Raw genomic sequence first — 26,071 nt, 5'->3', positions numbered from 1 at the left:
ACTGTACCCAAAGATATAACCAAAAAGATAGGTCGTCCACAGGCAATCCAAGTCAATTTCCAGGAGCTGTCTGCAGCTGGGAGATTTGAGACACACAACCCTTCACAGGGCATCCCTCTTCCAGCAAAGCTTAACAAACCCAGGTTGCTCCTTAAATATCAGCAGCTCTGACTACTAGTTAGGCCTGGTTTCCTCCAGTAAGTTACCCCTGAGGAGTTCTGCAAAGTCTAGTGGTCTCTTAGTGTAGTCCAGCACTCTTCTTCCTCTTGTCTTTGGATCATTAGGTCTTCTTCAGTCTTAGGTCTTCTTGCTGAAGGTTGGGGGAAAAGGTTCCTGGTGTAGATCAGAATCAGCTAGATCCAGGGCATGTATGCTTACAGTTACAATCTGCTGAATCAATGGCAGGGACAACAGGCCTTCTTCCTGGTTTGTTATAATGTGGCAGTGCAGGGTCCAAATTCTTGCAGTGAGTCCTCCTGGTTCTCGTCTTCATCCAAGGAGATCCCTTGAGATCCATCCATGATAGAACCGTAGACATTAAAAGAGATTGTCACCATATTAGAAAGAAAGAAAAATAAGAAGAGATTGACCTGTCTAAGTCATCTATTAGGTCTTGCCAGAAAAACAAACAGAGGTTGCAAAACCATTTGCCAAAGCTGTACCAATATGACTCAGAGGTATTTTTTGGCAATGTCTTTGGCTTATACTGTATTGAATTTTGTTTCTATTTTAATCCTGTTTGTGTGTGTATGTGTTTGTATGCATGTATAATATACATTGATTTTCCTATTGGTTGCAATAGCACAACAGTTTGCAAAGAAGTACAAGTGATCAGATTTAATTTGCAAAAATCTCAATCACAACTAGATGATAGTGAAGAGTTTGTTTCCTCTATGTCTTTACTCTCCTCTAAGGGTCAGTCAGATGTATGCAATTCAGAGATATAAGCTGTAACAAATGCAGGAATCAAACACAATATAAAATGGAAGATTTGTAAAATAGTATTAAATTAAAGAAGTTAGTATGAGAACATTAAGCACAGTTTCAAGATGACACATGCAAGCCAAAATAAAGTGACTTTGTTGCACTCTTAATTTTTTTATCAGAATATTTTCTGTTAAATATTTTCTGTTAAATATTTTCTTCCTACAGCACTTACTGTACTGTTGCGATCTCAGAACAAATACACATCAGGCTTCGCAAAACACTCTCACTTTATTACCAATACTCAATTAACAAGAAGAACTCGCAACAAAAACTCAAACAACATTGCCTGACAGCCACTTAAATAGCGGACTGTCAGACAGACGGAACTAATGGGAACTCTCCAATTTCCCGCTTGTTTGGCTGCTCGCGCTTCAGCCAATCAGGATCCCCAGCAACAGCCTTGGCTGCAAGTGGTCGTAGCCGCGAGGACACAACATGTACCATCCTTATCACAACATGGAATTGTAGATGGATATAGAATTATATTTAATTTAGGTGTAGGCCTAACATTCAAAGCATATTTAGGATTGATCGTATGCCTTGATATAGCTGATATTTAAGCATAGAATAATGAAGATGTCAGGGTTCTAAATAACATACCCATAGCAAACAAACTCTGAGGCAGGCAGATTCCTCAAAGAATAAGTTTATTGTATATGTCATATTGGCACAGGCTGGTGAAAACTGACTCGAATTATTCCCAGGATTTTCACCCAATTAAAAGTAAAAGCTTTTCACTTTCTCAAAACAATCAGTCACATGGTTCAGTCAGGATACTGTTCAATTGCTAGGTGACTCCAGTCCCCTAATTCCAAAAACCTGCAAGAATGCCCTTGATTCCCAAGAGAAAGTATTTTGTTTTGACTACAACACCCCAACTATCTTTATTCCCTCCTCCCTATCCCTCTTCTCCAGTGTGTCAGTGCTGAAGTCTCGAAATGGCTGTCAGGCCATCTTCAGGGTTTACAAACATGCAAGCATACTAACTCAGCACATAGGTCTAGGAATGTGTGAAACAGCAGAGAAAAGAGCCCTAATAAAAATATTACTTAAAAAAGATCATGCATAGTCCTCCAAGTGTCCCCCCACCCCCATTTCCAAATCCCTTAAGGCTGCTTGATTTCAATTGCTGCTGTTCCCTTTGGTTTGTAATGAAAAACTACAGGATGTTGTAGTTTTTCATGAACTAATTAATTGGCAAAACACATAGCACTGGGCTATTGTAAACTTGAACAACCTTTGTACTTAGTATTAAGGTGGCAAAAAACATATAAAATAGTGCCTCTTACAATTTATTCCTGATTCTGCCAAAATGTTCCCATGAATCTACCACAACAGCTGACTAATCCTGGATTTTAGTGGCTTCTCTATATATAAGCATATTTACGTGTAGTCCATGAATATTTTATTTTTATTTTTTATTTATTTTATTTGTCACAACAGTATATATAAGCATAAGCAAGAAATAACTATACGATATATAATCATATATATAAGCGTAAGTATGAAATAACTATATTAATTGGATATAATGAAAGGAAACAATAGGACAGGAATGGTAGGCACGTTGGTGCTCTTATGCACGCCCCTTACAGACCTCTTAGGAATGGGGTGAGGTCAATAGTAGATAGTCTTTGGTTAAAGCTTTGGGCATTTTGGGAAGAGACCACAGAGTCAGGTAGTGCATTCCAGGCATTAACAACTCTGTTACTTAAGTCATATTTTCTGCAATCAAGATTGGAGGGGTTCACATTAAGCTTAAATCTATTGTGTGCTTGTGTATTGTTGCAATTGAAGTTGAAGTAGTCTTCAACAGGAAGGACATTGTAACAGATGATTCTATGAATAGGTACTCTTACTGCTTTCAGGTTCATACTATGGCTACTATTTGTTATAACAGCCTTAAAAGTCTAAAGTATATCACCATGTGGCTAGATTTATGCCCCATAAAAAGCAGAGCTTAAATATTCAGGCCAATAGCTGGCAAGGAGTTAACTGCATGTGGCTGTGGCAGGGCGGTCCAGTGAAGAAGGCAATAGGAAATCAGCAATCAGCTTTGAGGCACTTTTGGAGGAAGTGCTGATACAAGAAGCCGCATAAGGAAAGGTGTATAAGAGGGAATCAAAAGAATCTCCATTGAAATGGTAGGTGTTCTTTCTTCCTAGGTAATTAACATAGCCCCAAAGACTATGGTTAAATAGTCAGGGGATGATGGAAGCTTCTCTCTGCAATTGGGAAAAATCAGTGTATCTCCAGTGTAAAAGTACTCATTGTTCTCATTAGAAGAATGCATTATAGCATTTCGTCTGGATCCATGCAGTCAATTCTGCAGCTATGATTCTAAGGATATGAAATAGGGGCAGGGGAGAAGTGTGGCTGAGCTATGACTATCTTAAACGGCACAAAGTACAATTGTAATTAGCCAGATATGTACTGGCATGGACCTCTAGGTTATACAGCTGGATGGGAATCAATATGACTTATATGTTTATATGCATAACCCAATTGGAATGATTTAATCCAACTGGAAAAGGTTGTACTAGATTTAACTCTGATTTAAGTTTTAAAATCATATTCAAATTCATTAATAATAAATATAGTTTAATTCTTATATTTTACTGCAATTCTAGGGAGTCTCTAATGTTTTTGCCATTTGTATCTAACTATTTTAGAGTATTAAACTATTTCCTGCACGAGCCCCACTGTAATCAGGATCATGACTCAAGAGGAGAATCACTGCTTTGCATGTAGTGGATCCTGAAATCATTCCTGTCTGAAACTCTGGAACATCACTGTCAGTCTATAACACGGGTCTCCAACCTTAGTAACTTTAAGGCTTGTGGACTTCAACTCCCAGAGCTTTGCTAGCTGAGGAACTCTGGGAGTCGAAGTCCACAAACCTTAAAGTTACTAAGGTTGGAGACCCCTGGTCTGTAACATCACACTGGATGGATCATGGTCCAACTTGAAATGCATAGAAGGAAAGCAATGCTAGTATACCTTCCACTTATCTGTTTGGCCCACCTTAACTAACTAATGGGTCTCAAGAGTTGTAGCAGGAAAACAGGAGTGGGGAAGTATCATTGTTTTCATGTCTTTTTTGTAGCTTTCCCATAAGCATCTGGTGGGCTACTGTGGATAGAGTACTTTCAAACAGATGCCTCCAGATCCTTTTTCTTTTCTGTATTAACTCTGTAACTTTGTAGGGGATTATTACATTCTAAGAAGTGACATATCATAAAACATATCTGGAAATTCGTGACAAAGAAGTTTAATTCCTTAAATTGCTGATTTGGGGGTTGCTTCAGCTGAGTACTTCTTCCTCTCCCATTCATATTGAAGCAGTTGTGAAACAGATTAATAATGTCAATAAATATTTCTTTGATATATAACTGCATCTCTTTAAATAGCACTTTGATTAGATTTGATGCGTTTTTCCCTTTTCAATTGTTACCTTGTCCAAGTATGAGCTTATTAAATTTCTTTAATAAACTCTACTCATTCCAGTGGAAAAAGTCTACTTTGGATCCTGCCGAATTTCGGCTGGTGGGGCCCACTAGAAGAGCCTTTTCTTTTGTGGTCCCCAATTTCTGGAATATTCTTCTATTAGAGATGAGGTTGCTTCCATATTCCTGGCCTTCCAGAAAAGCCTGAAAAATTGGCTCTGCTACCGCCTGGCCTGGGGCAAGGGCCTGCAACATTGGGGGTGGCTGATGGTGTAGAGAAGTTCCTCAGAGTTCTGCAGAAGGAAAACAGTAATTTCTTGACAAGAGAGAACTAAAATTAACAGTCTGGATTATGCCAGATACCACTGATAGTACAAAGAGCAGTGTAACAATTCATGGGATACTGACTCAACCTTTATATTGGCGCAAACACATGGTTACTTTATGGGAAAGTAGTATATAGCCTACTATCTCCATAATATGGATAGTACATCAAGTTGAGCTTGAGTAAAAAAAACCTTTCTTAAACTTGAATCTATAACTTAAGATGTTATAAACTATGAATTGTCCATGATGAACCTGCAATCACATAAGGATGGGTTATTTTGGTCCTGTAATTTTGAAGACCTAAATCCCGAATCCTCTATTTAAGTTACATTAATGACCTATCTTGGTTAATTGATGATGTTGCAAGAAACACAAAGTTATAAGAAGCCAGAGCGTGAGAGATGAGAAGACTTATGACTTCTTGAGATCTAATGGAACTCACCAGTGGTAAAATCCTACCAGTTCACATCGGTTCGGGCAAACCGGTAGTGATAAAAGCTACCAGTTCGGTGAACCAGTAGTAAAAAAAAAAGCTACTGGTTGGTCCAAACCAGTATTTCTGATGATCAGCTGTGCCGCACAATTTAAAATAGCTAGAAAGCAGGAAATCCTGCTTTCTAGTGAATCTAAATCGTGTGGCACAGCTGTTCCCCCCCTTGCTGTTCTTCTTACCTTCCCAAGCCTTTTTCCGTGCACAGCGCGCGTTTGGCGCATACTGTGCATGTGTGCGCACACAGCATGCATTTGATGTGCATGCATCTGGCATGCACTGTGCATGTGCACGTGCAGCATATGTTTGGTGCGCAGCACGCATGCACGGGCAGTGAACCAATGGCAAACCAGGGAGGATTTCACCACTGAAACTCACTCAATGTATTATTCCATTTCCAAGGGATATTAGAAGTCAGTACCTAGATACTTTAAGGCCTTAACAGACTCTACATCACAGAGGTTGATATAATGAAATTATCAAGCTGAGAAGACCGATGGTGAATAGATATTCTGACTAATTTATTGCAGAACCTGCCATGACGGATGGAGTGAAAGACCACTTTTAAATCATTAAAGGCAACATAGGCCACTTTAGAAGTACTAAAGTATTTTTCAGCTAAATAGTATAGAATTGGACATTTGCTCCTCGGTAAAGCATCTTGATCTAAAGCTTGCTTGTTCAGTAGCCAATATATTCTCTGAATGTATACAATCAATGGTATAGAAATCTATAGTTTACTAATAAAAATGGAGGCTGTTGTACTTCCATTAATTTATTTGGATCTAAAGGTCATGACGAACAGTACATATTTATTTTTCATCCACAGGCTTTGGTCAATGGGCAATTCTGGTACAGATGGGCAAATGATTGCTTTTTGCTTACTATTATTAGTTGGGGTAAGTAATCTTTAAAGTTGGTGAAAATAACTTTTTGGTTTTATGCAATGAAATGCACAAATTATGCAGTAAAAAGAGAAGCAACTCTAGGTTAGAAGTTGTGTAACCAAAACGTATTTGTGGTTGGCTTGATTCTAATATGGGCATCATTCCAGAAAAAAAATAGTATATTGCACTGAAAATCATGTTAAACCAGATGTTTTACTTCTTATTATCAGGGACAATTTCCTGAAATGGTCACAATTGTGACATTTTGCTTAGAAGACTTTAGAAAGCAAAGTCTTCTTTCCTGTAGTTATCAGAAAAAAATTCATTAATTTAAAATCTTATATGTTATTTTCTAAGTTCAAAGTGGTTTTGATAAAAATAAAATGATATTTAAATCTCAAAAATTAAAAGTTTACAAAGAAGTAGCTGTTACTTCTTTGGTTAAAAAAAATAAAACATAAAGGTCCTTGATGGTCTCTGAGCTTGGTTGCTTTCTTGCAGGCATTCCATTATCCAAATTAACAAAGTAATATCATCAGTGCAAAATAAAGTAAATTAGTAAATTAGGAATTAGTAAACTAATTAGTAAACTAATTCCTAACAATGGTTTCATAAGAGTGTTAAAAATCTATATACTAATAAAAAAAAACCCTTTCCTATAACTTTTATGTGAGGAAAAAAGTGCAACACAGGACTAAATATTTTGAACCAAATCAATGTATGTCAAATGGGCTAACTTACAGAATGCATCAAAAATCTGAGTTCCAAGACTCCTGTGGAATTGAAACCTGACAAATTTAGAAAACATTTTATAACATAAAAATGATCATAAAACAGTTTTTGGTGTAATACAAGATGTCATAAAAGATTTTTCCTGCGAAAATGAAACATTTGAGTAAAAAATGCTTAATCAGAGATAATTCCTTTGTAAGTGATGTATCCTCCCTTTTATTAACAGCAATTGTTCTATATTATTTCAGAAAAGTTTCACTTGTTGAACTCCTGTCATTTATCAAGTGTTAGGATCAGAGAACCTCTCTCTTATTATTAAACAGGTTCTACAAATCACTCTGCCCTTTTCCGGGTAAAGACAACCTTGCGGTCTTTAAATGGCCTGGTACATTATTATTTCCGATAATATCCCAGATTGTTGGGGGGGCAATAAGTTGACTTTGTAAAAAAATATACAAATAGAATGAGACTATTGCCTTATACATTGTAAGCCGCCCTGAGTCTTCGGAGAAGGGCGGGGTATAAATGTAAACAAACAAACAAACAAAATATTAATATAGTTGTATTAACTGAAGCTTCTTCCTTCTTGATGCTATTTGTTCCTCTGGTAGGACTCCTCTTTCATGTGGATGCCTGGACTTACCACTATGGGGCCGAATCAGACCTAACCTGGGAAGATGCACGGACATTTTGCCAGACCTGGTATACTGACCTGGTTGCAATCCAGAACAAAGAAGAAATTGCCTATCTCAATGATGTCTTACCAAAACATTCAAAGTACTACTGGATTGGGATCCGGAAAATAAACAACACCTGGACATGGGTAGGAACCAGAAAGGCCCTGACCAAAGAGGCAGAGAACTGGGCTTATCGGGAACCTAACAACAGGCGATCCAACCAAGACTGTGTTGAGATTTACATTAAGAGGGAGTATGAAGTAGGAAAATGGAATGATGAGCCTTGTGGGAAGAAGAAACGGGCACTCTGCTATAAAGGTAGTGAAATATTCCATACTGAGTGGTTATAAGAGTTTCTCTATACTGCTAGGCACTGTTTGTCTGATGTACTAGCTTGAGATTAATTTGGGCATGATTAATCCAACTCAGTTTTCTGGGATTGTTTGATGTGTTGAACTATAAATTGACAGCATAAGCTGGGTTCCCCAAAAATGCTAGGTCAACATTTGTTTGGGTACATTTCTGGTGCAGGGTATTGCAAGAATATAACCTTAGCACAGGGGGATAGACTGCAATGAAATTTAAACTATTTTGATTTTAAGTATGTCTATAGCTGGAACTGCAGCTTCAAATAATCCACCAAGATAAGATTAAATAGATACGATCTTAGAACATTATAATTGTTCATATCCAAGTAACTGTTTTGGTCAAAGAGAGAGATGCAGAGTTTCCTGCTATCAGAATTATAATCAGTCCCATGCTTATCAGGTTCCTCATGGTGCAGAAAATCCAATTGCAGGTAACAAGATAATAACTGGGAAATTAGAATTTGCAACTCTGAAATCATAAAGTCCTGGGAAAAAATACTAGAGATACAGAAATCAATTTTGCATTCTCTTATACTATATGAAAAGAATCAATAATTATTATGCACCTTTGCTGTTAGGGCATATTTGCACTTATGGTTGAAGCTATTCCTGTATTGTGCTTATGGCCACTTAAATTTAAGCTGGATCAAGAAATTTGTCAAGACTGTAAAACAGCTTGCAAACCATTCAGCCCAGCTACAGGCTGTCACATCCTTCTAAAAGGCAATTCTTTGGCTGCTGTGTTATCTCCCTTTTGATTTAGAGAAATTTTCCTTTCTGGACATATTTTTATATGTTCATAAATATAAAGAGAAAGAGATGCACGTAAGTATATGCATGTATATAGAAAAAATCAAAATTAAAAGGTAGTGCTGGGTTTCAAAGCAGCAACTTCTTACATACTAGGCAATACTCTTAGCCACTCTGCTATTTTAATACTAATTGTGAAGGTGAGAATACTCTTAGATTAGTGCAACTATTGTCTCAGTTGAAGGAGCATCTCTTCCTCTGGGAGTGCAGTAGCCAATGGATTGTTGAAGTTAACCTGTAAGGAAGCAAAAGGCTCCACTAAAGAGAACAAAAGCAATCAAGGGGACCTTCAAGGAAAAGACTACTTTTCAGAAGAAAAGACTGCATCAGGAAAATATGCTTGGTATAAAATTTGCAATGGGACATAGGTAATGCCTGGCACTGTCCATTTCTGCCCTCAAAAAATGATCATTGTCTTTTCTGGCAATGGCACAATAAGACAATGTAGATATGCCCATAACTTCACTGGAAGTATTCTGGAATGGTAACTCTGCCCATTAACAATCACAACAAACAGTTCATGAGGGTCATAAGAAAATTTATATAATGCACAACGAAACTAAGTTGAACTTTCTTTTGTGGTTACTTCCAGATAAATATTGCAATCTCTACAGAAAATGCTAGCAACACTACCTCATTACCAATCATTCCATCTTCAAATAATTCCTGAATGTATTTTGTCCAGTAGTCTTCAAAGCACCCTTTTTGATGTGCTTACATGGAATAGTTGCAGGGAAAAAGTGATTTTTGAAACGCTTAGCAACTGTTAAATATTGAGAAGTCAACTTCGCTCTATGAGGCTAGATTGGGATTGAGTGGGCAGGTTCTGTTATTTAAATCTGCAAGCCCACTGAAGATTTTGCACTGGAAATTTATTTCAGGGTTTCTTCTGCAATAGGCCAATAGAAATGGATCTGGAGGTGAGTCCAGAAATGCCATAGGATTTTAGTTTTAGAAGTAATTTGTCGTGTACCACTGAATCAAAAGCTTTACAGAAGTCTATGTAATTTGTCTATAATTTGGAGATGCTTCTGACACGAATAAAGAAGCATGGAAATGCTAGCAAGAATTCAGTTGCTAATGTAATTTTCTAAAGAACGTTCTTGAGCAAAAACATTCTGTTTCAGGACAGAGAAATTAGTGAGGGTTTAAAATAGTAACATATTTTACTTTTTGTGACAGTCATGTTAAATATTGTCTTTATACCATAGTTGTGTACTCATGCAGCACATTAAACTTTGATAGGTGCAAGGCTAGCAGTTCCACATGGGAAGCGAGTGGAAATGAAACTCAAAATTTGTCATATTTTGATTTGCAGATGTTACTAATTGAGAATGATGATTTTTATGGGTAAAATAGTGGTAATACATGCCAAAGTCCCCGGTTTATCCTAGTTTACCCTCATTTTTGATATGGCAGCATTACAATGGATCCCATTTGTGAATGATCATATGTTGGATTGAACACAATTGGTCATAAGATTCTTGTATCTGTCTTACAGTCTGACATAAGTTGTTTCCCTTTTATTGACATGGCTTTTTCTTCCAAAATAAATCTTGTAATTGAAAGAAGCCAAAAAGTTCTAAATCTCTAGTATGTTTATGACAAGAGACAGTTTGGTGTAATGGTTAAGGCTTCAAACTAGAGAGTGGGAGACTATGAATTCTAGTCCCTTCTTAGGCACAAAGCCAGGTGGGTGACCATGGGCCAGTCATTTTAGCTCAGCCCTAGGAAGGAGGCAATGACAAATCATTTCTGATAAACCTTGATAAGAAAGCTGCAGGGACATGTCCAGAAATTGGACATGGCTGAATGGAAGAAAAAAAAAATTATGTAATTCTAATCCAATTCTATTTTTTATGCAGCTTCCTGTGAACCTTCCTCCTGCAACGAACGCAGTGAATGTGTGGAGACCATTGGGAACTATACCTGCCAATGCTATCCTGGTTTCTATGGCCCTTTGTGTGAAAATGGTGAGTCTGTTGGAACCAATGACATTTTCTTTCTATTGTGATTAGATGGTATAAAGGCAATGACTATAAGGGGGGGAGGGAGGCATATTTGCAACAAAGATAACAGAATTACTTCAGTTTCCATGACACAGTACTGATACAATCAATGTGATTCCCTCATGCAAGAGCAAACTACATGAAAAATGTCACGTCCACTTTGGTCCAAAGCCTTTAAAGCATTATAAGCATTCTATTTCAGCTCTATTATTTTCTCTGGGGGATAAGCTGAACAGTCTCCCAGTTATTTTTCCAAGAAGACCTTGGTCACAAAGGAAAAAATGTTTTCTCTTTGGTGAGTGGGAACTCATATGTTATGGTTTCCGTTTAGTGTTGATGAAACCTATTGATTTTATTTGAAACAATATTTAAAGGAATTCAATATGCTAACATTCCAAAAAACACTTCAAGTAGCATCAGGCAAGCTGCATCTGTTACATCATAGGGATGCAGTGGGGGAAAAGAGCATGGTTAGCACTGAATAACCAGTTGAATTTTTTTTTAGAGATCTTTAAGTCTGATAATACATCACAACTTTAAATTATTAAATGTAATAACAACATCTGTTTTTCTGTTAAGTTATTTGCAAGCATAATAAAAAATATCAGTGATTTAAAGATACACTGAAAACAACAGGACACTTCAAGCAGTTTTTCCTTAGCAACGTGGATTGTGCTTCCTCATACTGCAGGTTGGATTTATAGGCTTATGGTAAGGGTTTGTCAAGAATTGCCCTAAGATGTTTTAGATCATAAGTGATCTATTTTCATCAATTTTATTCAGCAGAGGAAGTGATGAGTCTATGTTTCCACAAAATTAAATCTCTTGCTATTAAAATAATTGCATTATTCTTTCGGGAGCTTTTAAAATAGTTGAGGTTTTGTGTTAATGGATAATTTAGATGCCAAGTCCTTGAACTCATCAGAATTCAAGAACTTCCCTATCTTTGTTCCAATATAGGAAAAACAGTTTTGTTAGTGATGATGATTATCTTCATGTTATCTTTTCATGCCTTTGTTTAGTTGTAAAATGCAACAAGTTTGGCCCTCTCCATCAGGCCCTGATCATGAATTGCACTCATCCACTGGAGCAATTCAGTTACAGATCTCATTGCAGCTTCAGATGTGATAAAGGTTTTACAATAACTGGCCAGGTCAACTTGCAATGTTTGTCATCTGGACAATGGGCAGCAGAAGAACCTCAGTGTGCAGGTATGACCTAACATCATTGGTGCCAAGTGTTGGCATAATGGATCCTTGCCAAAACCATAAATTGGTAGGGGGTTAGCTGAGCAAAAATGCATGAAGGCTTTTACAACCTTGCTGTGTTTGGGAATCAGGTACAATTTTCATCTGACAATTATCCTTGTTATTTTATTATTTAGAAAATAAGTAGGGATGAAAACAAAATTTATCCAGATTGTATTTTAATGGGAAAATTTGAATCTTAACCAGTGGTGAAATTCAATTTTTTTTTTTTTACTACTGGTTCTGTGGGAGTGGCTTGGTGGGCATGGTGTGGCTTGGTGGTTGTAGCAGGGGAAGGATACAGCAAAATCTCCATTACCACCCCACTCCAGGGGAAGGATATTGCAAAATCTCCATTCCCATCCCACTCTGGGGCCAACCAGAGGTGGTATTTGTCAGTTCTCCAAACTACTCAAAAATTTCTGCTACTAGTTCTCCAGAATCTGTGAGAACCTGCTGGATTTCACCCCTGATCTTAACCATATTTCCCAAACTACTATATGAACTAAATTGCTGTTATCTTTTAAACCTTTACTCCTCTGAATTCGGTATTAAACTATAAATAGAAAGAGATATAGCTGTACAAACATAATACATTAGGCCATTTGCTTATCAAAATGTATTTCATAGGAAAACTGTGTATAAAGACATATGTAATAGAAGAAATATATTGACCATATATTTTGATTTTGATAATAGGCTTTAAAAATTACGTATCAATGCATAATTGAAATAAAACATTCTTAAAATAATTGCTATTTATTTATTTCACTTTCTCATTTTCCACCATTTTGCAATTCATTTTTAGTTCCTGTTTTTCTAGATCAGAATGCTAGTTTTTGTACCATGTTCATAGATGTGTGAGAAATCCAGTGTTAACTGTTTACCTACCTACTTTTCCTAAACAGGCTGTACTGGATTCTATAAAATTCAACAGTTTGCAGCTTCATTTGTGACAACAATAATAAATAATTATGATTATAAAGCTAAACTTATACTAAATATATTTTTACAAACTAATATTTTATAAAGTAATAACATATATGTAATGTGGTAAAAATAAGTGCTCTCTATATTTCAGTTTGTGTCCAGTTTTCTATGTTTTCTAAACATGATTTTTCAGCACTTCAAATTTTCCAGAATGTTTACATCTTTTGTGGTGTATTGTACCTAATTTCTTTCTTTCCTGCCCTTAGCGGTTCAGTGCCAGCCATTAAATATCCCTGTAAATGGAAATTTCAGTTGCATTCATATCCATGGGGAATTTCATTACCAGTCTCGTTGCAACTTTAAATGCAAAAAAGGCTTTCTGATCAATGGAGAAGAGACCATTGTGTGTGAAGCATCTGGAGCATGGAGTACTTCAGAGCCAACCTGCCAAGGTTTGAGGCTTTCTATTTCTCCTCAGTTCCAAGATTCTGGTGTTAGTGATGACAACTGAGTAATTATTAGTAGGTACAGCAAGAAGACAAGGAAGCTTCTGACTGATTTATCACATCTTCATTGTTACAAAATTTACTAGTTGTTCTGATGTCAGATTTCAAAAGCCAAGATAGACATGTTGCAATTCTTTTAGAACCTGGAGCCTAGAAGTACATAGCATTACGCTATGGTGTTACAGATAAACAAATAGTGGGCATATTAAGTTTGGAAAAGATCCTTTCCATAGGGCAGGCCTATGCTTTGAGAAGTCAATCAATTGTTGCAATAATTTTAACTTCCATGAAAATGTATGGCTATCCATAGGATTAAGTTAGATTTGAAAGATGTTCATTTGTGTCATGAAGACCTTTTACAAATTCTGGGTTCATTGAGAAATTATCATGCTGGAATGAGGGAAGGCTAGGAACGTTGGGAAATGGAATAATTTATTATTCTCATTTATTAAACATATAATCATATAAAAGTATTGTCTTTTGCGTAGTCTTTTGCTTTTTTGTATAGTACATTAGCATTTAGAGTTATATACTACTTCCCAGTGCTTTACGGCCTTGTCTAAGCTGTTTACAGAGTCAGCATATTGCCCCCAACAATCTGGGTCCTCATTTTACCCACGTCAGAAGGATGGAGGGCTGAGTCAACCTTGAGCCTGGCAAGAGTCAATCTGCCAAACTGCTGGCAGCCCTCCAGCAGAAGTAGCCTGCACTACTGCACTCTAACCACTGCGCCACCAGGGCTCTTATCCTATGTATCCTATGTATTCTAATTCCATTCCCATTCTTTCTTATTTTTTTTAGTTAAGCAATGTCAGACAATTCAGCCACCTGCAAGAGGAATTATGGATTGTGTAAACCCAATTGGTGATTATAGTTACAACTCCACTTGCAGTTTTGCTTGTGAAGTGGGCTTTGAACTTAGTGATTCCCAGCCTTTGATTTGCAGCGCATCTGGTCAGTGGACTTCTCCCGTACCAACATGTCAGGGTATGGTATCTAATTGAATTGTATGGACCTTTTCTGAAATCTGATGTCTAAATTTCTGTTTAGTCTATTTATTTATAACTTGAGTTGTGTCTGAAGATTTTTATAAGATCCATCTAAATGAGATTTAGATTAGTCATGAATAATAGCTCTCAGGAATTTCAGTAGATTTCAGTACTGTAGATATAATTCAAGTACAATGAATGTTCAGTTAACCCATTCTTGTTTAGAATTAAATAAACCGTAACTCCTATTACAGTTTAATATTAAGAATTTCCAAATTACAATTCACTTAAAGTTTATTAGCCTTCTGCAGCTATTTACATTATAGTTCAATGATGAAACTGATGTTGTGAACTAATTGGTGAGAAGGAGAAGACCAACACCAATGGACTCATTACTGAACCTAAAAAAATCATGTTTGTGTTTAAGGAAATCCAGGTCCTCTTAGCACAAGTACTTCAAATGGACAGAAGTTGGTTACTTGGATAAAATGACACCAGTTTTAAATCAAGCTCTTACATACAGAATATGTATATCTTCATGTGATAGGATTGATTTAAAGTGCAAATGAATTGGCTGAAAGACAGAGAATCAGAAAGCATCTGGTGGCACCTGTTCTGACCAATGAATTCTATTAAAATGAATATATTTTTGTGAGCTATACTTACTTCAAATACATAAAGTGCCTAAAATAACGTACAATTTAAATTGGAGTGAACAGGGATGGGGTGGGGAGAGGTGAATACAGGCTGTGTATGCAGGTGCAAGTTAGAAGTTGCTCATGAAAGCTTTTTAATATTTGCTAGCCAGAAGAGCTGCTGCTATATTTCTGATTTTTGCCACCATAGACTAACGTGGTTGTCCTCCTGCAATGAAGGACAAAGATTAATTCTTTGGTTCATGTAGGATCCATTTTGCTATCATGTGACTCATCTTAAGCTCCAGATGAAACAGTATACGAGTGAATAAATAAATAAACAAACAAACAAATAAGCAGTATCTCTTCCAAGCCATCTTCAACGCTCTTTAAACCTGTTATCTGTATTCATCCTGATTGACTTTTCTGTTCCCCTCCTTAGCTATTCAGTGCCAGTCCCTAGAGGCACCTGCTCATGGAAATACCACCTGTGTTCATCTCCATGGGGAATTTCAGTACCAATCCAGCTGCACTTTTCTTTGCACCAAGGGTTTTCGGTTACTTGGGTCAGAGGTCACTGCATGCACAGCTTCTGGAAAATGGACAGCCCCAGCCCCAGTTTGCCAAGGTTGGGAGTTTCCTTTTAGGGCCTTTCTTGAGCATGTAGAAATTATTTTGAAAAAAACAGAAACAACTCATTTTTCAACATTTAGGAAAAGAAATGGATTCTCTTTTACCCATTAGCATTTGCACTGAAGGAAAGAAAAAAAATAGGAAACCAAGAAAGAGGTAGGAAGGAGATTCGTGTGAATAGAAGTTTTATTACAGTCACAGATCGGAATTACAGACAGGAGTCTTGTGTATGCTGCATAGATAGCGTAACACTTTCCATGTGTCCAAATGACCTTTCACAACATGTAGGTTTATTATCTCAGTGAATAACAGCCATTTAAAGGTGGATTTGGAAAACAAGTTAGAATTGTTATAGGTTGATTCTCTCTTCTTTTAGTCATTCATTAAAATAAGCAAGGCTTTCTTTGCTTAAGGTATTGGAAATAATAGTCCTAGCAACCTGATCCTAGAACCTGATACATCTTCAGGGAGACCGGAGGTGACCCAGCTGACTCTCCCACAATTTTTGGGGTGGTGAAAGTATTTTTGCCTTAGCTAATGATCATTAACTGATAACCAATACATATCCTTTTATGCATATCAGGAGAGAGCAAGTGACTAGTCTAGTAGTTGAAAAGTTTTTTTTACTTTAGGTAATTAAAAAAAACTCTTCTTGAATGATTATCAGTACATGGTACATATGTACATTGAAAGCTATGATACAGTAGTATGCTTTTATACCTACGCTTACATGCCTTACAGCCCCTCTTATTTCCTTCTCTATGTACTATGACTATGACTCCAGACTTCACTATGTAACTTTCCCAGCATGGTTGAAGTGATGCTGTATTGTGCAAAATTCAGCAGCTTGCAGTTCCATTTGTGACAGACATAAAAGACATTTATAATAATAAAGCTATACTTTTGTGCTATAGGCTAAATATACTTCTATGAAGTAATATTTTTATAAAGCAAGTACCGTATATACTCGAGTATAAGCCGATCCGAATATAAGCCGAGGCACCTAATTTTACCACAAAAACTGGGAAAAACTATTGACTCGAGTATAAGCCGAGGGTGGGAAATGAGGCAGCTACTGGTCAATGTAAAAAATAAAGATAGAGCCAAGTAAAATAACATGAATATTTATTTGAACGAAAAACAATAAAAGTGCAAAAGGGGGAAGGAGGATTCCCAGCTTTAGAAAATTTAGAACTACGCCGCCTTTGGTATGACCTGAGCATAGCTCATAAAATTATCTGCTACAATGTACTTCCTATCAATGACTACTTCAGCTTCAACCACAACAATACACGAGAACACAATAGATTCAAACTTAAAGTGAACCTCTCCAATCTAGATTGCAGAAAATGTGACTTCAGTAACAGAGTTGTTAATGCCTGGAATGTGCTACCTGACTCTGTGGTCTCTTCCCAAAATCCCCAAAGCCTTAACCAAAGACTATCTAGTATTGACCTCACCCCATTCCTAAGAGGTCTGTAAGGGGCGTGCATAAGAGCACCAGCGTGCCTACCGTCCCTGTCCTAATGTTCCCTTTAGTTGTATTCCTTTTATGTATTCAATTCATGCTTATATTTATATAATTATTTAATATGTATTTGACAAAATAAAATGAATGAATGAATGAATGAATAGAATAGAATAGAATAGAATTTTTATTGGCTAAGTGTGATTGGACACACAAGGAATGAATGAATGAATGAATGAGTGAGTGAGTTACTTCAACAACATTGTCTCACAGAAATTGACAATACAACTGCAAGCATGAAAATGAGTCCTCCTTTAGCTTCCAAGGGACCAGGGTGCCTCTGAAGGTCAGTGCTCTAAGCACTAAGAACCCAGCACAAATCTAAGCCTGTATGCACACCAATAGTGAAAATACCCTGCACAGTGTCTCTTGGCAGAGAAGGTTAATTTTCATAGACGTTGGGGTGGCTCTTTTTTTTTTTTTTTGGCAGGGCAATAAGGGTCTCTAATATCATTAAACCCAAGTGTGAGGAAAAAGACAGCAGCTAAAATGTTAAGGCCAGTTGTGTGACCTTCTCCAATACAGTTGGCCTGGCTGTTTGCCAAAACTTAAAACACCCTCCCATCCCCCCTGGCTGCTAAAGCTTCTTTCTTAAAACAATTGTGGTCTTTGCCTTTCATTGTGCCAATCGACTTTAGAAGTCTGTGTGTGTGTGTGTGTGTGTGTGTGAGAGAGAGAGAGAGAGAGAGAGAGGGAGGAGGAGGAGGGAGTGCAAAAGGGGAAGGAGGATTCCCAGCTCTAAACAAAGGAAATCCCGGAATGCCAGCGCGAAAGGCGGTGCTCACGTTCCTCCTCCCTTGCTCAAAAGCCCCAACATGATATTGGAATTGGATGCCATTATATACCTGCTGAGGATAATTTGAATAACTTGAAAGATATAAAAGCTCTAAACATATTTGTTTAAAAATCTAAAATCTATACTTAAAATAAATGAATATAAAGTAATAAAGTTCTTTAAAGTTGTAATTCACTTTGCTGCTGAAAAGAAAAGAAGCTTAACACCTTAAATGGTATTTATTAACTGAAATATCATCAAATCAAATATATAATGAGGTATATTATAATGACCTTTGTTTTCAGAAAGAAGCATGATGGAAGTTTTTCAATAAAGGGGGAAATATAGAAAAAACTTAGTGTCATGCTCATATATCATCTTTACAGATGTTGTTAACACTATACTATGGCAGCATATGATGGTACAATGTTTCAATCAATTTCAGGATGAAAACTCATCAATGAGGAGGAGGAGTATAATTTATTAACCTTGTATGATATCAGTTTCTCAAGGACTCTAGAAGGACCGAGGAAGAAATCTCTGCCCCTCCCACTTTCCCTTTCCAACCCAGCCTTCCAAGGGGACCTTTGAGGGAGAAATCTCTGCCCCCTCCCCACTTTCCCTTTCCAAGGCAGCCTTCCAAGAGGACCTCTCGAAAAGAGCGAAAGCTTTCTCCTGGCCGTTTTACCACCACTACATCCTAGGCTGGGTTAGAAACAAGGAGGGGGAAGTTCAAGGACCACATCGATGGCACGAGCTCAGATTGCCGGCTGGGGATGATGGGCGCTGCAGTGCGATCTCGGGAGAGACTAGGGGGGAAGAAAGAATGACTGTTTCGCCACACCCTAGGATTGGGGAAAACATTGACCCCCTTAGTTGCGGGAGAAGGTTGCGCTTCAAAGCGGTCGCCCATCCATCAATCCATCCTTCCTTCCTTACTTCCATCCATCCATCCTTTTTTTTCCCAGCGAGCGGTGCGTGTGTGTGACATGCAAGCAAGGCGTCTCACGGGCGTGTGTGTGTGTTTGTGGTGGGGTCTCGTCCCAGCCACCCACCCACTCGCTCCCTTTCCCTCTTCGGGCGTGGGCTGTTCCCGTTCGCCTGGCCTCCGTCCTCCGATCTCCTGCGCTGGGAGGCGGCGGCGAGCCAGCGAGCAACCGGGCACCGCGGACTTTGGCAAGGAGGAAGGTGGGAGGAAGCGGAGCTGCCGGCTGTGGGGGTTGAGGCGTGCAAGAGGTGGCGTGGAAAGGCCTTTTGTGTGTGTGTGTGTGCGTGTGTGTGCGTGCCTGTGTGCCCTAGGGAGGAAGCGGAGCTGCCAGCTGTGTGGGGGTTGAGGCGTGCAAGAGGCGCGCCTCCTCCTCTTCCTCCACGCTCGCTCCTCTTGCACGCCCTCAACCCCACCATCCCCACCCTCTCCAGCGTGAAGGTCACCTCCTCCCTCTTCCAGGCGGCGGCGGCTCCGGCTCGGCGGGCGCCACAGCCGGCAGCTCCGCTTCCTCCCACTGGTCCCAGTCCAGCGAGCGGTGAAAGCGACATGCCGGCGCGCTCCGCTTTCACCGTTCGGCTGATTGGGACCGGCGCTGGGTCATGGCGGGGAGCCGCCAGCCTTCTCGGCCGGCGCTTTCACCGTTGAAACCCTCCCTCCCTCAGCCGAGAAGGCTGGCGGCTCCCCGCCCGCGCGGACAAGCCGGTCCCAATCCAGCGAGCGGTGGCGGGCGGCGCTCGGCATGTCGCTTTCACCGCTCGCTGACTGGGACCAGTGGGAGGAAGCGAGCTGCCGGCTGTGGCGCCCGCTGAGCCGGACCCGAGCCGCCGCCGCCGCCGCCTGGAAGAGGGAGGAGGTGACCTTCACGCTGGAGAGGGTGGGGGATGGTGGGTTGAGGGGCGTGCAAGAGGAGCGGCGTGGAGGAAGAGGAGGAGGCGCTCCTCTGCACGCCTCAACCCCCACACAGCCGGCAGCTCTGCTTCCTCCCTAGCACACAGGCGCACACACGCACACACACACACACACAAAAGGCCTTTCACGCTCACTCCTCTGCACGCCTCAACCCCCACACACAGCCGGCAGCTCGCTTCCTCCCTAGGCACACAGGCGCACACACGCACACACACAAAAGGCCTTTCCACGCTCACTCCTCTTGCGCCTCAACCCCCACACAGCCGGCAGCTCCGCTTCCCTCCCTAGGGCACACAGGCGCGCACACACACGCACACACACACAAAAAGGCCTTTCCACGCTCACTCCTCTTGCACGCCCCTCAACCCCCACACACAGCCGGCAGCTCCGCTTCCCTCCCTAGGGCACACAGGCGCGCACACACACGCACACACACACAAAAAGGCCTTTCCACGCTCACTCCTCTTGCACGCCCCTCAACCCCCACAGCCAGCAGCTCCGCTTCCTCCCTAGGGCACACAGGCGCGCACACACACGCACACACACAAAAGGCCTTTCCACGCTCACTCCTCTTGCACGCCTCAACCCCCACACAGCCGGCAGCTCCGCTTCCCTCCCTAGGGCACACAGGCGCGCACACACACGCACACACACACAAAAAGGCCTTTCCACGCTCACTCCTCTTGCACGCCCCTCAACCCCCCCACACAGCCGGCAGCTCCGCTTCCCTCCCTAGGGCACACAGGCGCGCACACACAAGCACACACACACAAAAAGGCCTTTCCACGCTCACTCCCCTTGCACGCCTCAACCCCCACAGCCAGCAGCTCCGCTTCCTCCCTAGGGCACACAGGCGCGCACACACACACACACACACAAAAGGCCTTTCCACGCTCACTCCTCTTGCGCCCCTCAACCCCCACACACACAGCCGGCAGCTCCGCCTCCCTAGGGCACACAGGCGCACACACGCACACACACAAAAGGCCTTTCCACGCCACTCCTCTTGCACGCCCTCAACCCCCACAGCCGGCAGCTCCGCTTCCTCCCTAGGCACACAGGCGCGCACACGCACACACACACAAAAGGCCTTTCCACGCCACTCCTCTTGCACGCCTCAACCCCCACACAGCCGGCAGCTCCGCCTCCCTAGGGCACACAGGCGCGCACACACGCACACACACACAAAAGGCCTTTCCACGCCACCTCTTGCACGCCTCAACCCCCACACACAGCCGGCAGCTCCGCTTCCCTCCCTAGGGCGCACACACGCACACACACACAAAAAGGCCTTTCCACGCTCACTCCTCTTGCACGCCCCTCAACCCCCCCACAGCCGGCAGCTCCGCTTCCCTCCCACCTTCCTCCTTGCCAAAGTCCGCGGTGCCCGAAGCCGTTCGCTGGCTCGCTGGCTCGCTCCCAGCGCAGGAGATCGGAGGACGGAGGCCAGGGCGAATGGGAACACTGCACCACCAGGGCTTCCCCGCGCCAATGCACAGCCCGCCAAGTTTGCGCCGTCCGCCCACCAGACACGGGAATGGGGGCCGGCCTGGGGGCGACAAATCCCGCGAGACCTCGGCGGGCCCGCTCCCCGTCCCTCCCATGGGAGTCCGTTCGGTGCCCCCTCCTGTGCGGGGTTCCCGAAGACGTAGACTCGAGTATAAGCCGAGGGGACGTTTTTCAGCACAAAAAACGTGCTGAAAAACTCGGCTTATACTCGAGTATATACGGTACATAATATATGTACTAAAAATAAGTTCTTTGTATATTCCTGTTTTGTCTCCAGTGTTCTATGTTTTCAGCATAATAAAAGTATTGTTAATGACTTCAAATTTTCAGAATGTTTACATTTTTAGTATCTGTTTTCTGCCCTTAGCTGTTCAGTGCCAGCCATTAAATATCCCTGTAAATGGAAACTTCAGCTGCATTCATATCCATGGGGAATTTCATTACCAGTCTCGTTGCAACTTTAAATGCAAAGAAGGCTTTCTGATCAAAGGAGCAGAGATCACTGTGTGTGAAGCATCTGGAGCATGGAGTGCTTCAGAACCATCCTGCCAAGGTTTGAGGCTTTCTATTTCTCCTCAGTTCCAAGATTCTGGTGTTAGTGATGACAACTGATTAATGTTTAGTAGGTACAGCAAGAAGACAAGGAAGCTTCTGACTGATTTATCACATCCCCATTGTTACAAAATGTACTAGTTGACATGACATTGCCAATACACTCTACTATATTTGTAATAACATCCTTCTCCCATGCATTGGAGATAATCTGTTTTGGAAGAAAACTGTCATCCCTGGCAATTTTCAGAGTTCCGGGCATTCCAGAAGGCTTCTTCCTTCCAAAAAAGATGCTCCTTATGTACTTCATTTCAAAGGTGTTCTCAGACCACCAGACTTTCTCAGAATCTCATTTGATTTTACTTTTCCTCTCTGGTCAGAACATACTGGCCACTTAACTACTCTCAAAGGTCTTTTGTTTTGCACACAAATTAGGGATACTGCTAAGTTATTTTGTTCTCTTTTATGAAGAAATCTTTGTCTTTGTCTATGTCCATGACATTTATGCAATGAAGGAGGAGGAACCTGTGGTTAGGTAGCAGTTATAGACTGGCAATCATGAATTGACTGGCTTCATCAGCAAGCCTCCCAGCATTTCCCAACCACTGAACTAGAGAGAACATAATGTTATAAAAGTAATCCAAAAATTAATTATCCAAGCATAGACAGAAGGATCTTGACAGATGTGAACACTGGGCCCTATCTAACAAAATGAAATTCAATGTAGAGAAAAGTGAAGTCTTACCCTTAGGCAAGAAAAACCCATAGTACACATATAGATTGGGTGAAACCAGGCTTAATAGCAGTAACTGTGAGAGGGATCTCGGAGTCTTAGTGGACAACCAATTAAATATGAGTTAATAGTCTTAGTAAGCCTTAGTAAGACCACACCTCGAATACTGCATCCAGTTTTGATCACCACACTATAAAAAAGAAGTTGAGACTCTAGAAAGAGTGGAGAGAAGAGCAACAAGGATAATTATGGGATTGGAGGCTAGAATATACAATGAATGATTGAAACTGGGCATGGCTAGTCTAGTGACGAGAAAGACCAGGGGAAACATGATAGCAGTGTTCCAATATTTGAGGGGCTGCCACAGAGAGGAAGGGGTCAAGCTATTTTCCAAAGCATCTGAAGGCCAAACAAAGATTAATGGATTGAAACTGATCAAGAAGAGATTCAACCTGGAAATAAGAATAAATTTTCTGACAGTGAGAACAATCAACCAATAGAACAGCTTGCCTTCAGAAGTTGTGGGAGCTTCATCACTGGAAGCTTTCAAGAAGAGATTGGACTGCCATTTGTCAGAAATGGTGTAGAGTCCCCTGGTTGGGCAGGGGGTTGGACTAGATGACCTACAAGATGACCTCCCTCCCTTCCAACTCTGTTAATCTGTATCAGTATCTAAGCATGATTTCTTTTAAGAAAAATCCATCGTAAAACTGAGCCATGCTTAAAAGTCAGTATCTTTTTAAAATCTGTGGGTTTTTTTTTCAGTTATGCAATGCCACCATTTGCAGAATCCTAAAAATGGGGAGATGGCCTGCTCTCACCCATTTGCAGAATTTGCTTACCAATCCACCTGTCAGTTTGCATGTGAACCTGGCTTTCTCTTGACTGGAACGAACACAACCTTCTGCTTGGCAACCAGGCATTGGAGTTCTCCATTACCAGCATGCCATGGTAAAGTTCCTTCTCCTCACCTTGATTTTTGTTGCTTTTTTCTGCAATGGAATTTAATGTTTTTCTGACATTGGTCAGCTCTTTTAACTTTGGACAGTTTCAATTTAAACACGATATTGTAATCTGGAAATTTCCACTTTGGAGATTTGTAGAAATCTCCACTTTGAAGAGCACTGATTTCATTCTTGGACTTTCTTTTGGAATGATTGGGCTGGCTGTCCTAATCCTTTCTTTCACCAACAATCTCTCTCATTCTAGTTATTGAATGCCCAAACCTGGATAATCCTCAAAATGGAGAATTAAAGTGCTCTCATCCACATGGAAGTTTTGCTTATAATTCCAGTTGTGCCTTCTCCTGTGATATGGGCTTTGTACGCATTGGAACAAGTCAACTTCAGTGCACACATTTGGGAAAGTGGACTGCAGCCACACCCAGTTGTGAAGGTAAATAGAGAATACAATCATGGCAGTTTAGATAGATCAAGTTCTGTTTAGATGGTAATGTAGAACAAGAAACAGATTTAACTAGAAAGATACAATTATTTTATCTAGTACAGATTTTTATTACTGGAGGAAAGAGATGGAAAAGTGAGGCTTGTGACTTCAGACTTGTAAGACTGATGTCTGCCCTTCCAGGTAAACCAGACATGAAACACAACTAGATAAACAAATTCTATTTTGTCATAAGGCTACATTAACAGAGTTTTGAAAGTCTGAAGGTACAAACTTCCCTCTTCTACTTTTAATTATTTGATCCATAAGGGTGGGTCCTCTGTTCATTTCTTTCTTTGACCATTAAGCTACTGGGGGCTCCTGCCTCTCCTGTCTGATTGTTTCCTAGACAGCATCTCTTCCTCTTTTTCTGCAAGGTCATTCATAATTCCATTACACCTCTCTTGTAAATGCAATAAGAAAAAAAATGCCCAGGTGACTATATGGACTTGACATTTTTATATTCTTTTTTGAGTTTTAAAACACCAGCTAGTTTCTTTTGTATCCACAGTGAGACATCCTTTTCCAAGTTATTCTTTTGCTCTGTCATTTGTAAATCCACTTTCAGTACCATCCTTATCTTGTTAGATAAAATTTGTTCCATATCTGTCATTCAATAACATCTTTTGGACAGTCTGTCCATGGAGGCAGGCATAATGACTGACACTGTGGACATTGTGTCAGCCTTCCTAATCTCTAAAAAAAAATCTATTTCTCCCAAGAAGCTTTATGTTCTTTGTAATTGATTTCAAAATATTATTGTAAAAGTTTCTATATTCCAAATTTATCTGCTCTTTAATCTTTTTATAACTATGTCAGATCACAATCTTGTTTAGTTTTTGGTTGTTTATTTTAAATTGTTTAAATCTTAAGTTTATGATTAATATTTTCTATCATTCAGAATTGAAGGCAAACTTATCAGATGTTTTTGTGTGGGTTTCTAATAGCCTACAAGTAGTTTCCAAAAGCGATTAGAGAGTGAATGTTTTTTATCGGGGCAACCTGGCCTACCCCAATATGAAACCGGAGCATACTGCTTCCACTTTCGCCTTTCAGCCCTAATGATTATAGAGTGAGTTATAGGAAACTTAGTGTCCTTTAAAAGGCACCAACTATGGTTCCAAGTAAGAAAGCTATTCTTGTCATTTCCTAGTGTTCACACACATAGGAGACCACTATCCTGCAGTCCTGCACTCCCCTCATGGGAAACTGCTGTCCAAAGCACATGTAGGCAATCTCCCATTCTCATCTAATCTGGAGAGGTTCCAAATAATTGGTCTACTCACAGGTTCTTTGGTCATTGCTGTAGTCATCAGCTCTGCTTTCACAAAAACCTCTTCAGCCCACTATTCCTCCAATTTTTTTAAAGCAGGAAGGGGACCCAAGAGCAAAACATTTAAGAAATACTGCTGTAATGCAACACTAATGAAATAGCAGTAGCAACAACTGGATTTCTTTCCCCCACCCAAATCTTATTCAGAATTTTGGGAATATAGCAACTAACTAAGTGGCTCCTTGGGATATACTTTTCTATGTCACAAGAACATAGCTTGGATACCAGTAAGTTCTAGCTGTTTATTCTGAAATAAGAGTGAAGTTGCAAAAGTCAGAAGATTTGCAATTTCCTTTGTATGTAATATAAACACAGTACTGAAACTGTTCACATTTGGGTATCCTTGAGGCATGTCTGATGCAACTCGTGTTAATTCAAAAGCACAATCACTGAGAGATTTTAATCTAACACATCTGAAAGGCATCATGTTAGGGAAGCATGAGTTGTTGGGCAAGGTTGCATTCTTTTATTTCTTCCCAATATACATTCATGAATACCAGATTTAGAGAGAGTAAACTACAGTTGCTGCTCATCTTTAGTGTAAAAGCAAGGGATTTTTATGCTGGAATAATTCTTGCGGCTGGAAACCTATTCACAGTGGTCATGATATTAATTATAGTGATATTTG

The 26,071-nt window shown here is 40.2% G+C and overlaps 1 protein-coding gene across 3 annotated transcripts in view; it reads left to right on the top strand.

The window, feature by feature from the left end:
• The first annotated feature begins 2,989 nt into the window (after positions 1 to 2,989).
• SELP (selectin P) overlaps positions 2,990 to 26,071 on the top strand; it is a 53,635-nt gene continuing 30,553 nt past the window's right edge. Inside the window, exons 1-11 of one of the 3 annotated variants that reach the window (XM_058174547.1) lie at positions 2,991 to 3,131; positions 6,080 to 6,149; positions 7,481 to 7,864; positions 10,590 to 10,697; positions 11,756 to 11,944; positions 13,177 to 13,362; positions 14,218 to 14,403; positions 15,483 to 15,668; positions 21,750 to 21,935; positions 23,433 to 23,618; positions 23,877 to 24,062. In XM_058174547.1, coding sequence (XP_058030530.1) covers positions 3,129 to 3,131; positions 6,080 to 6,149; positions 7,481 to 7,864; positions 10,590 to 10,697; positions 11,756 to 11,944; positions 13,177 to 13,362; positions 14,218 to 14,403; positions 15,483 to 15,668; positions 21,750 to 21,935; positions 23,433 to 23,618; positions 23,877 to 24,062 — 1,870 coding nt within the window. In that variant the 5' untranslated portion in view covers positions 2,991 to 3,128. Of the gene's footprint in view, positions 3,132 to 6,079; positions 6,150 to 7,480; positions 7,865 to 10,589; positions 10,698 to 11,755; positions 11,945 to 13,176; positions 13,363 to 14,217; positions 14,404 to 15,482; positions 15,669 to 21,749; positions 21,936 to 23,432; positions 23,619 to 23,876; positions 24,063 to 26,071 lie in introns of all 3 variants that reach the window. The other 2 variants (XM_058174548.1, XM_058174549.1) reach the window with 2 other exon arrangements.

Source organism: Ahaetulla prasina, chromosome 3 (genome assembly GCF_028640845.1).
Source record: "Ahaetulla prasina isolate Xishuangbanna chromosome 3, ASM2864084v1, whole genome shotgun sequence".
Classification (NCBI taxonomy): Eukaryota; Metazoa; Chordata; class Lepidosauria; order Squamata; family Colubridae; genus Ahaetulla; species Ahaetulla prasina.
Note: the sequence above shows the minus strand (reverse complement) of the source record. Positions and strands in the feature narration are given on the sequence as shown.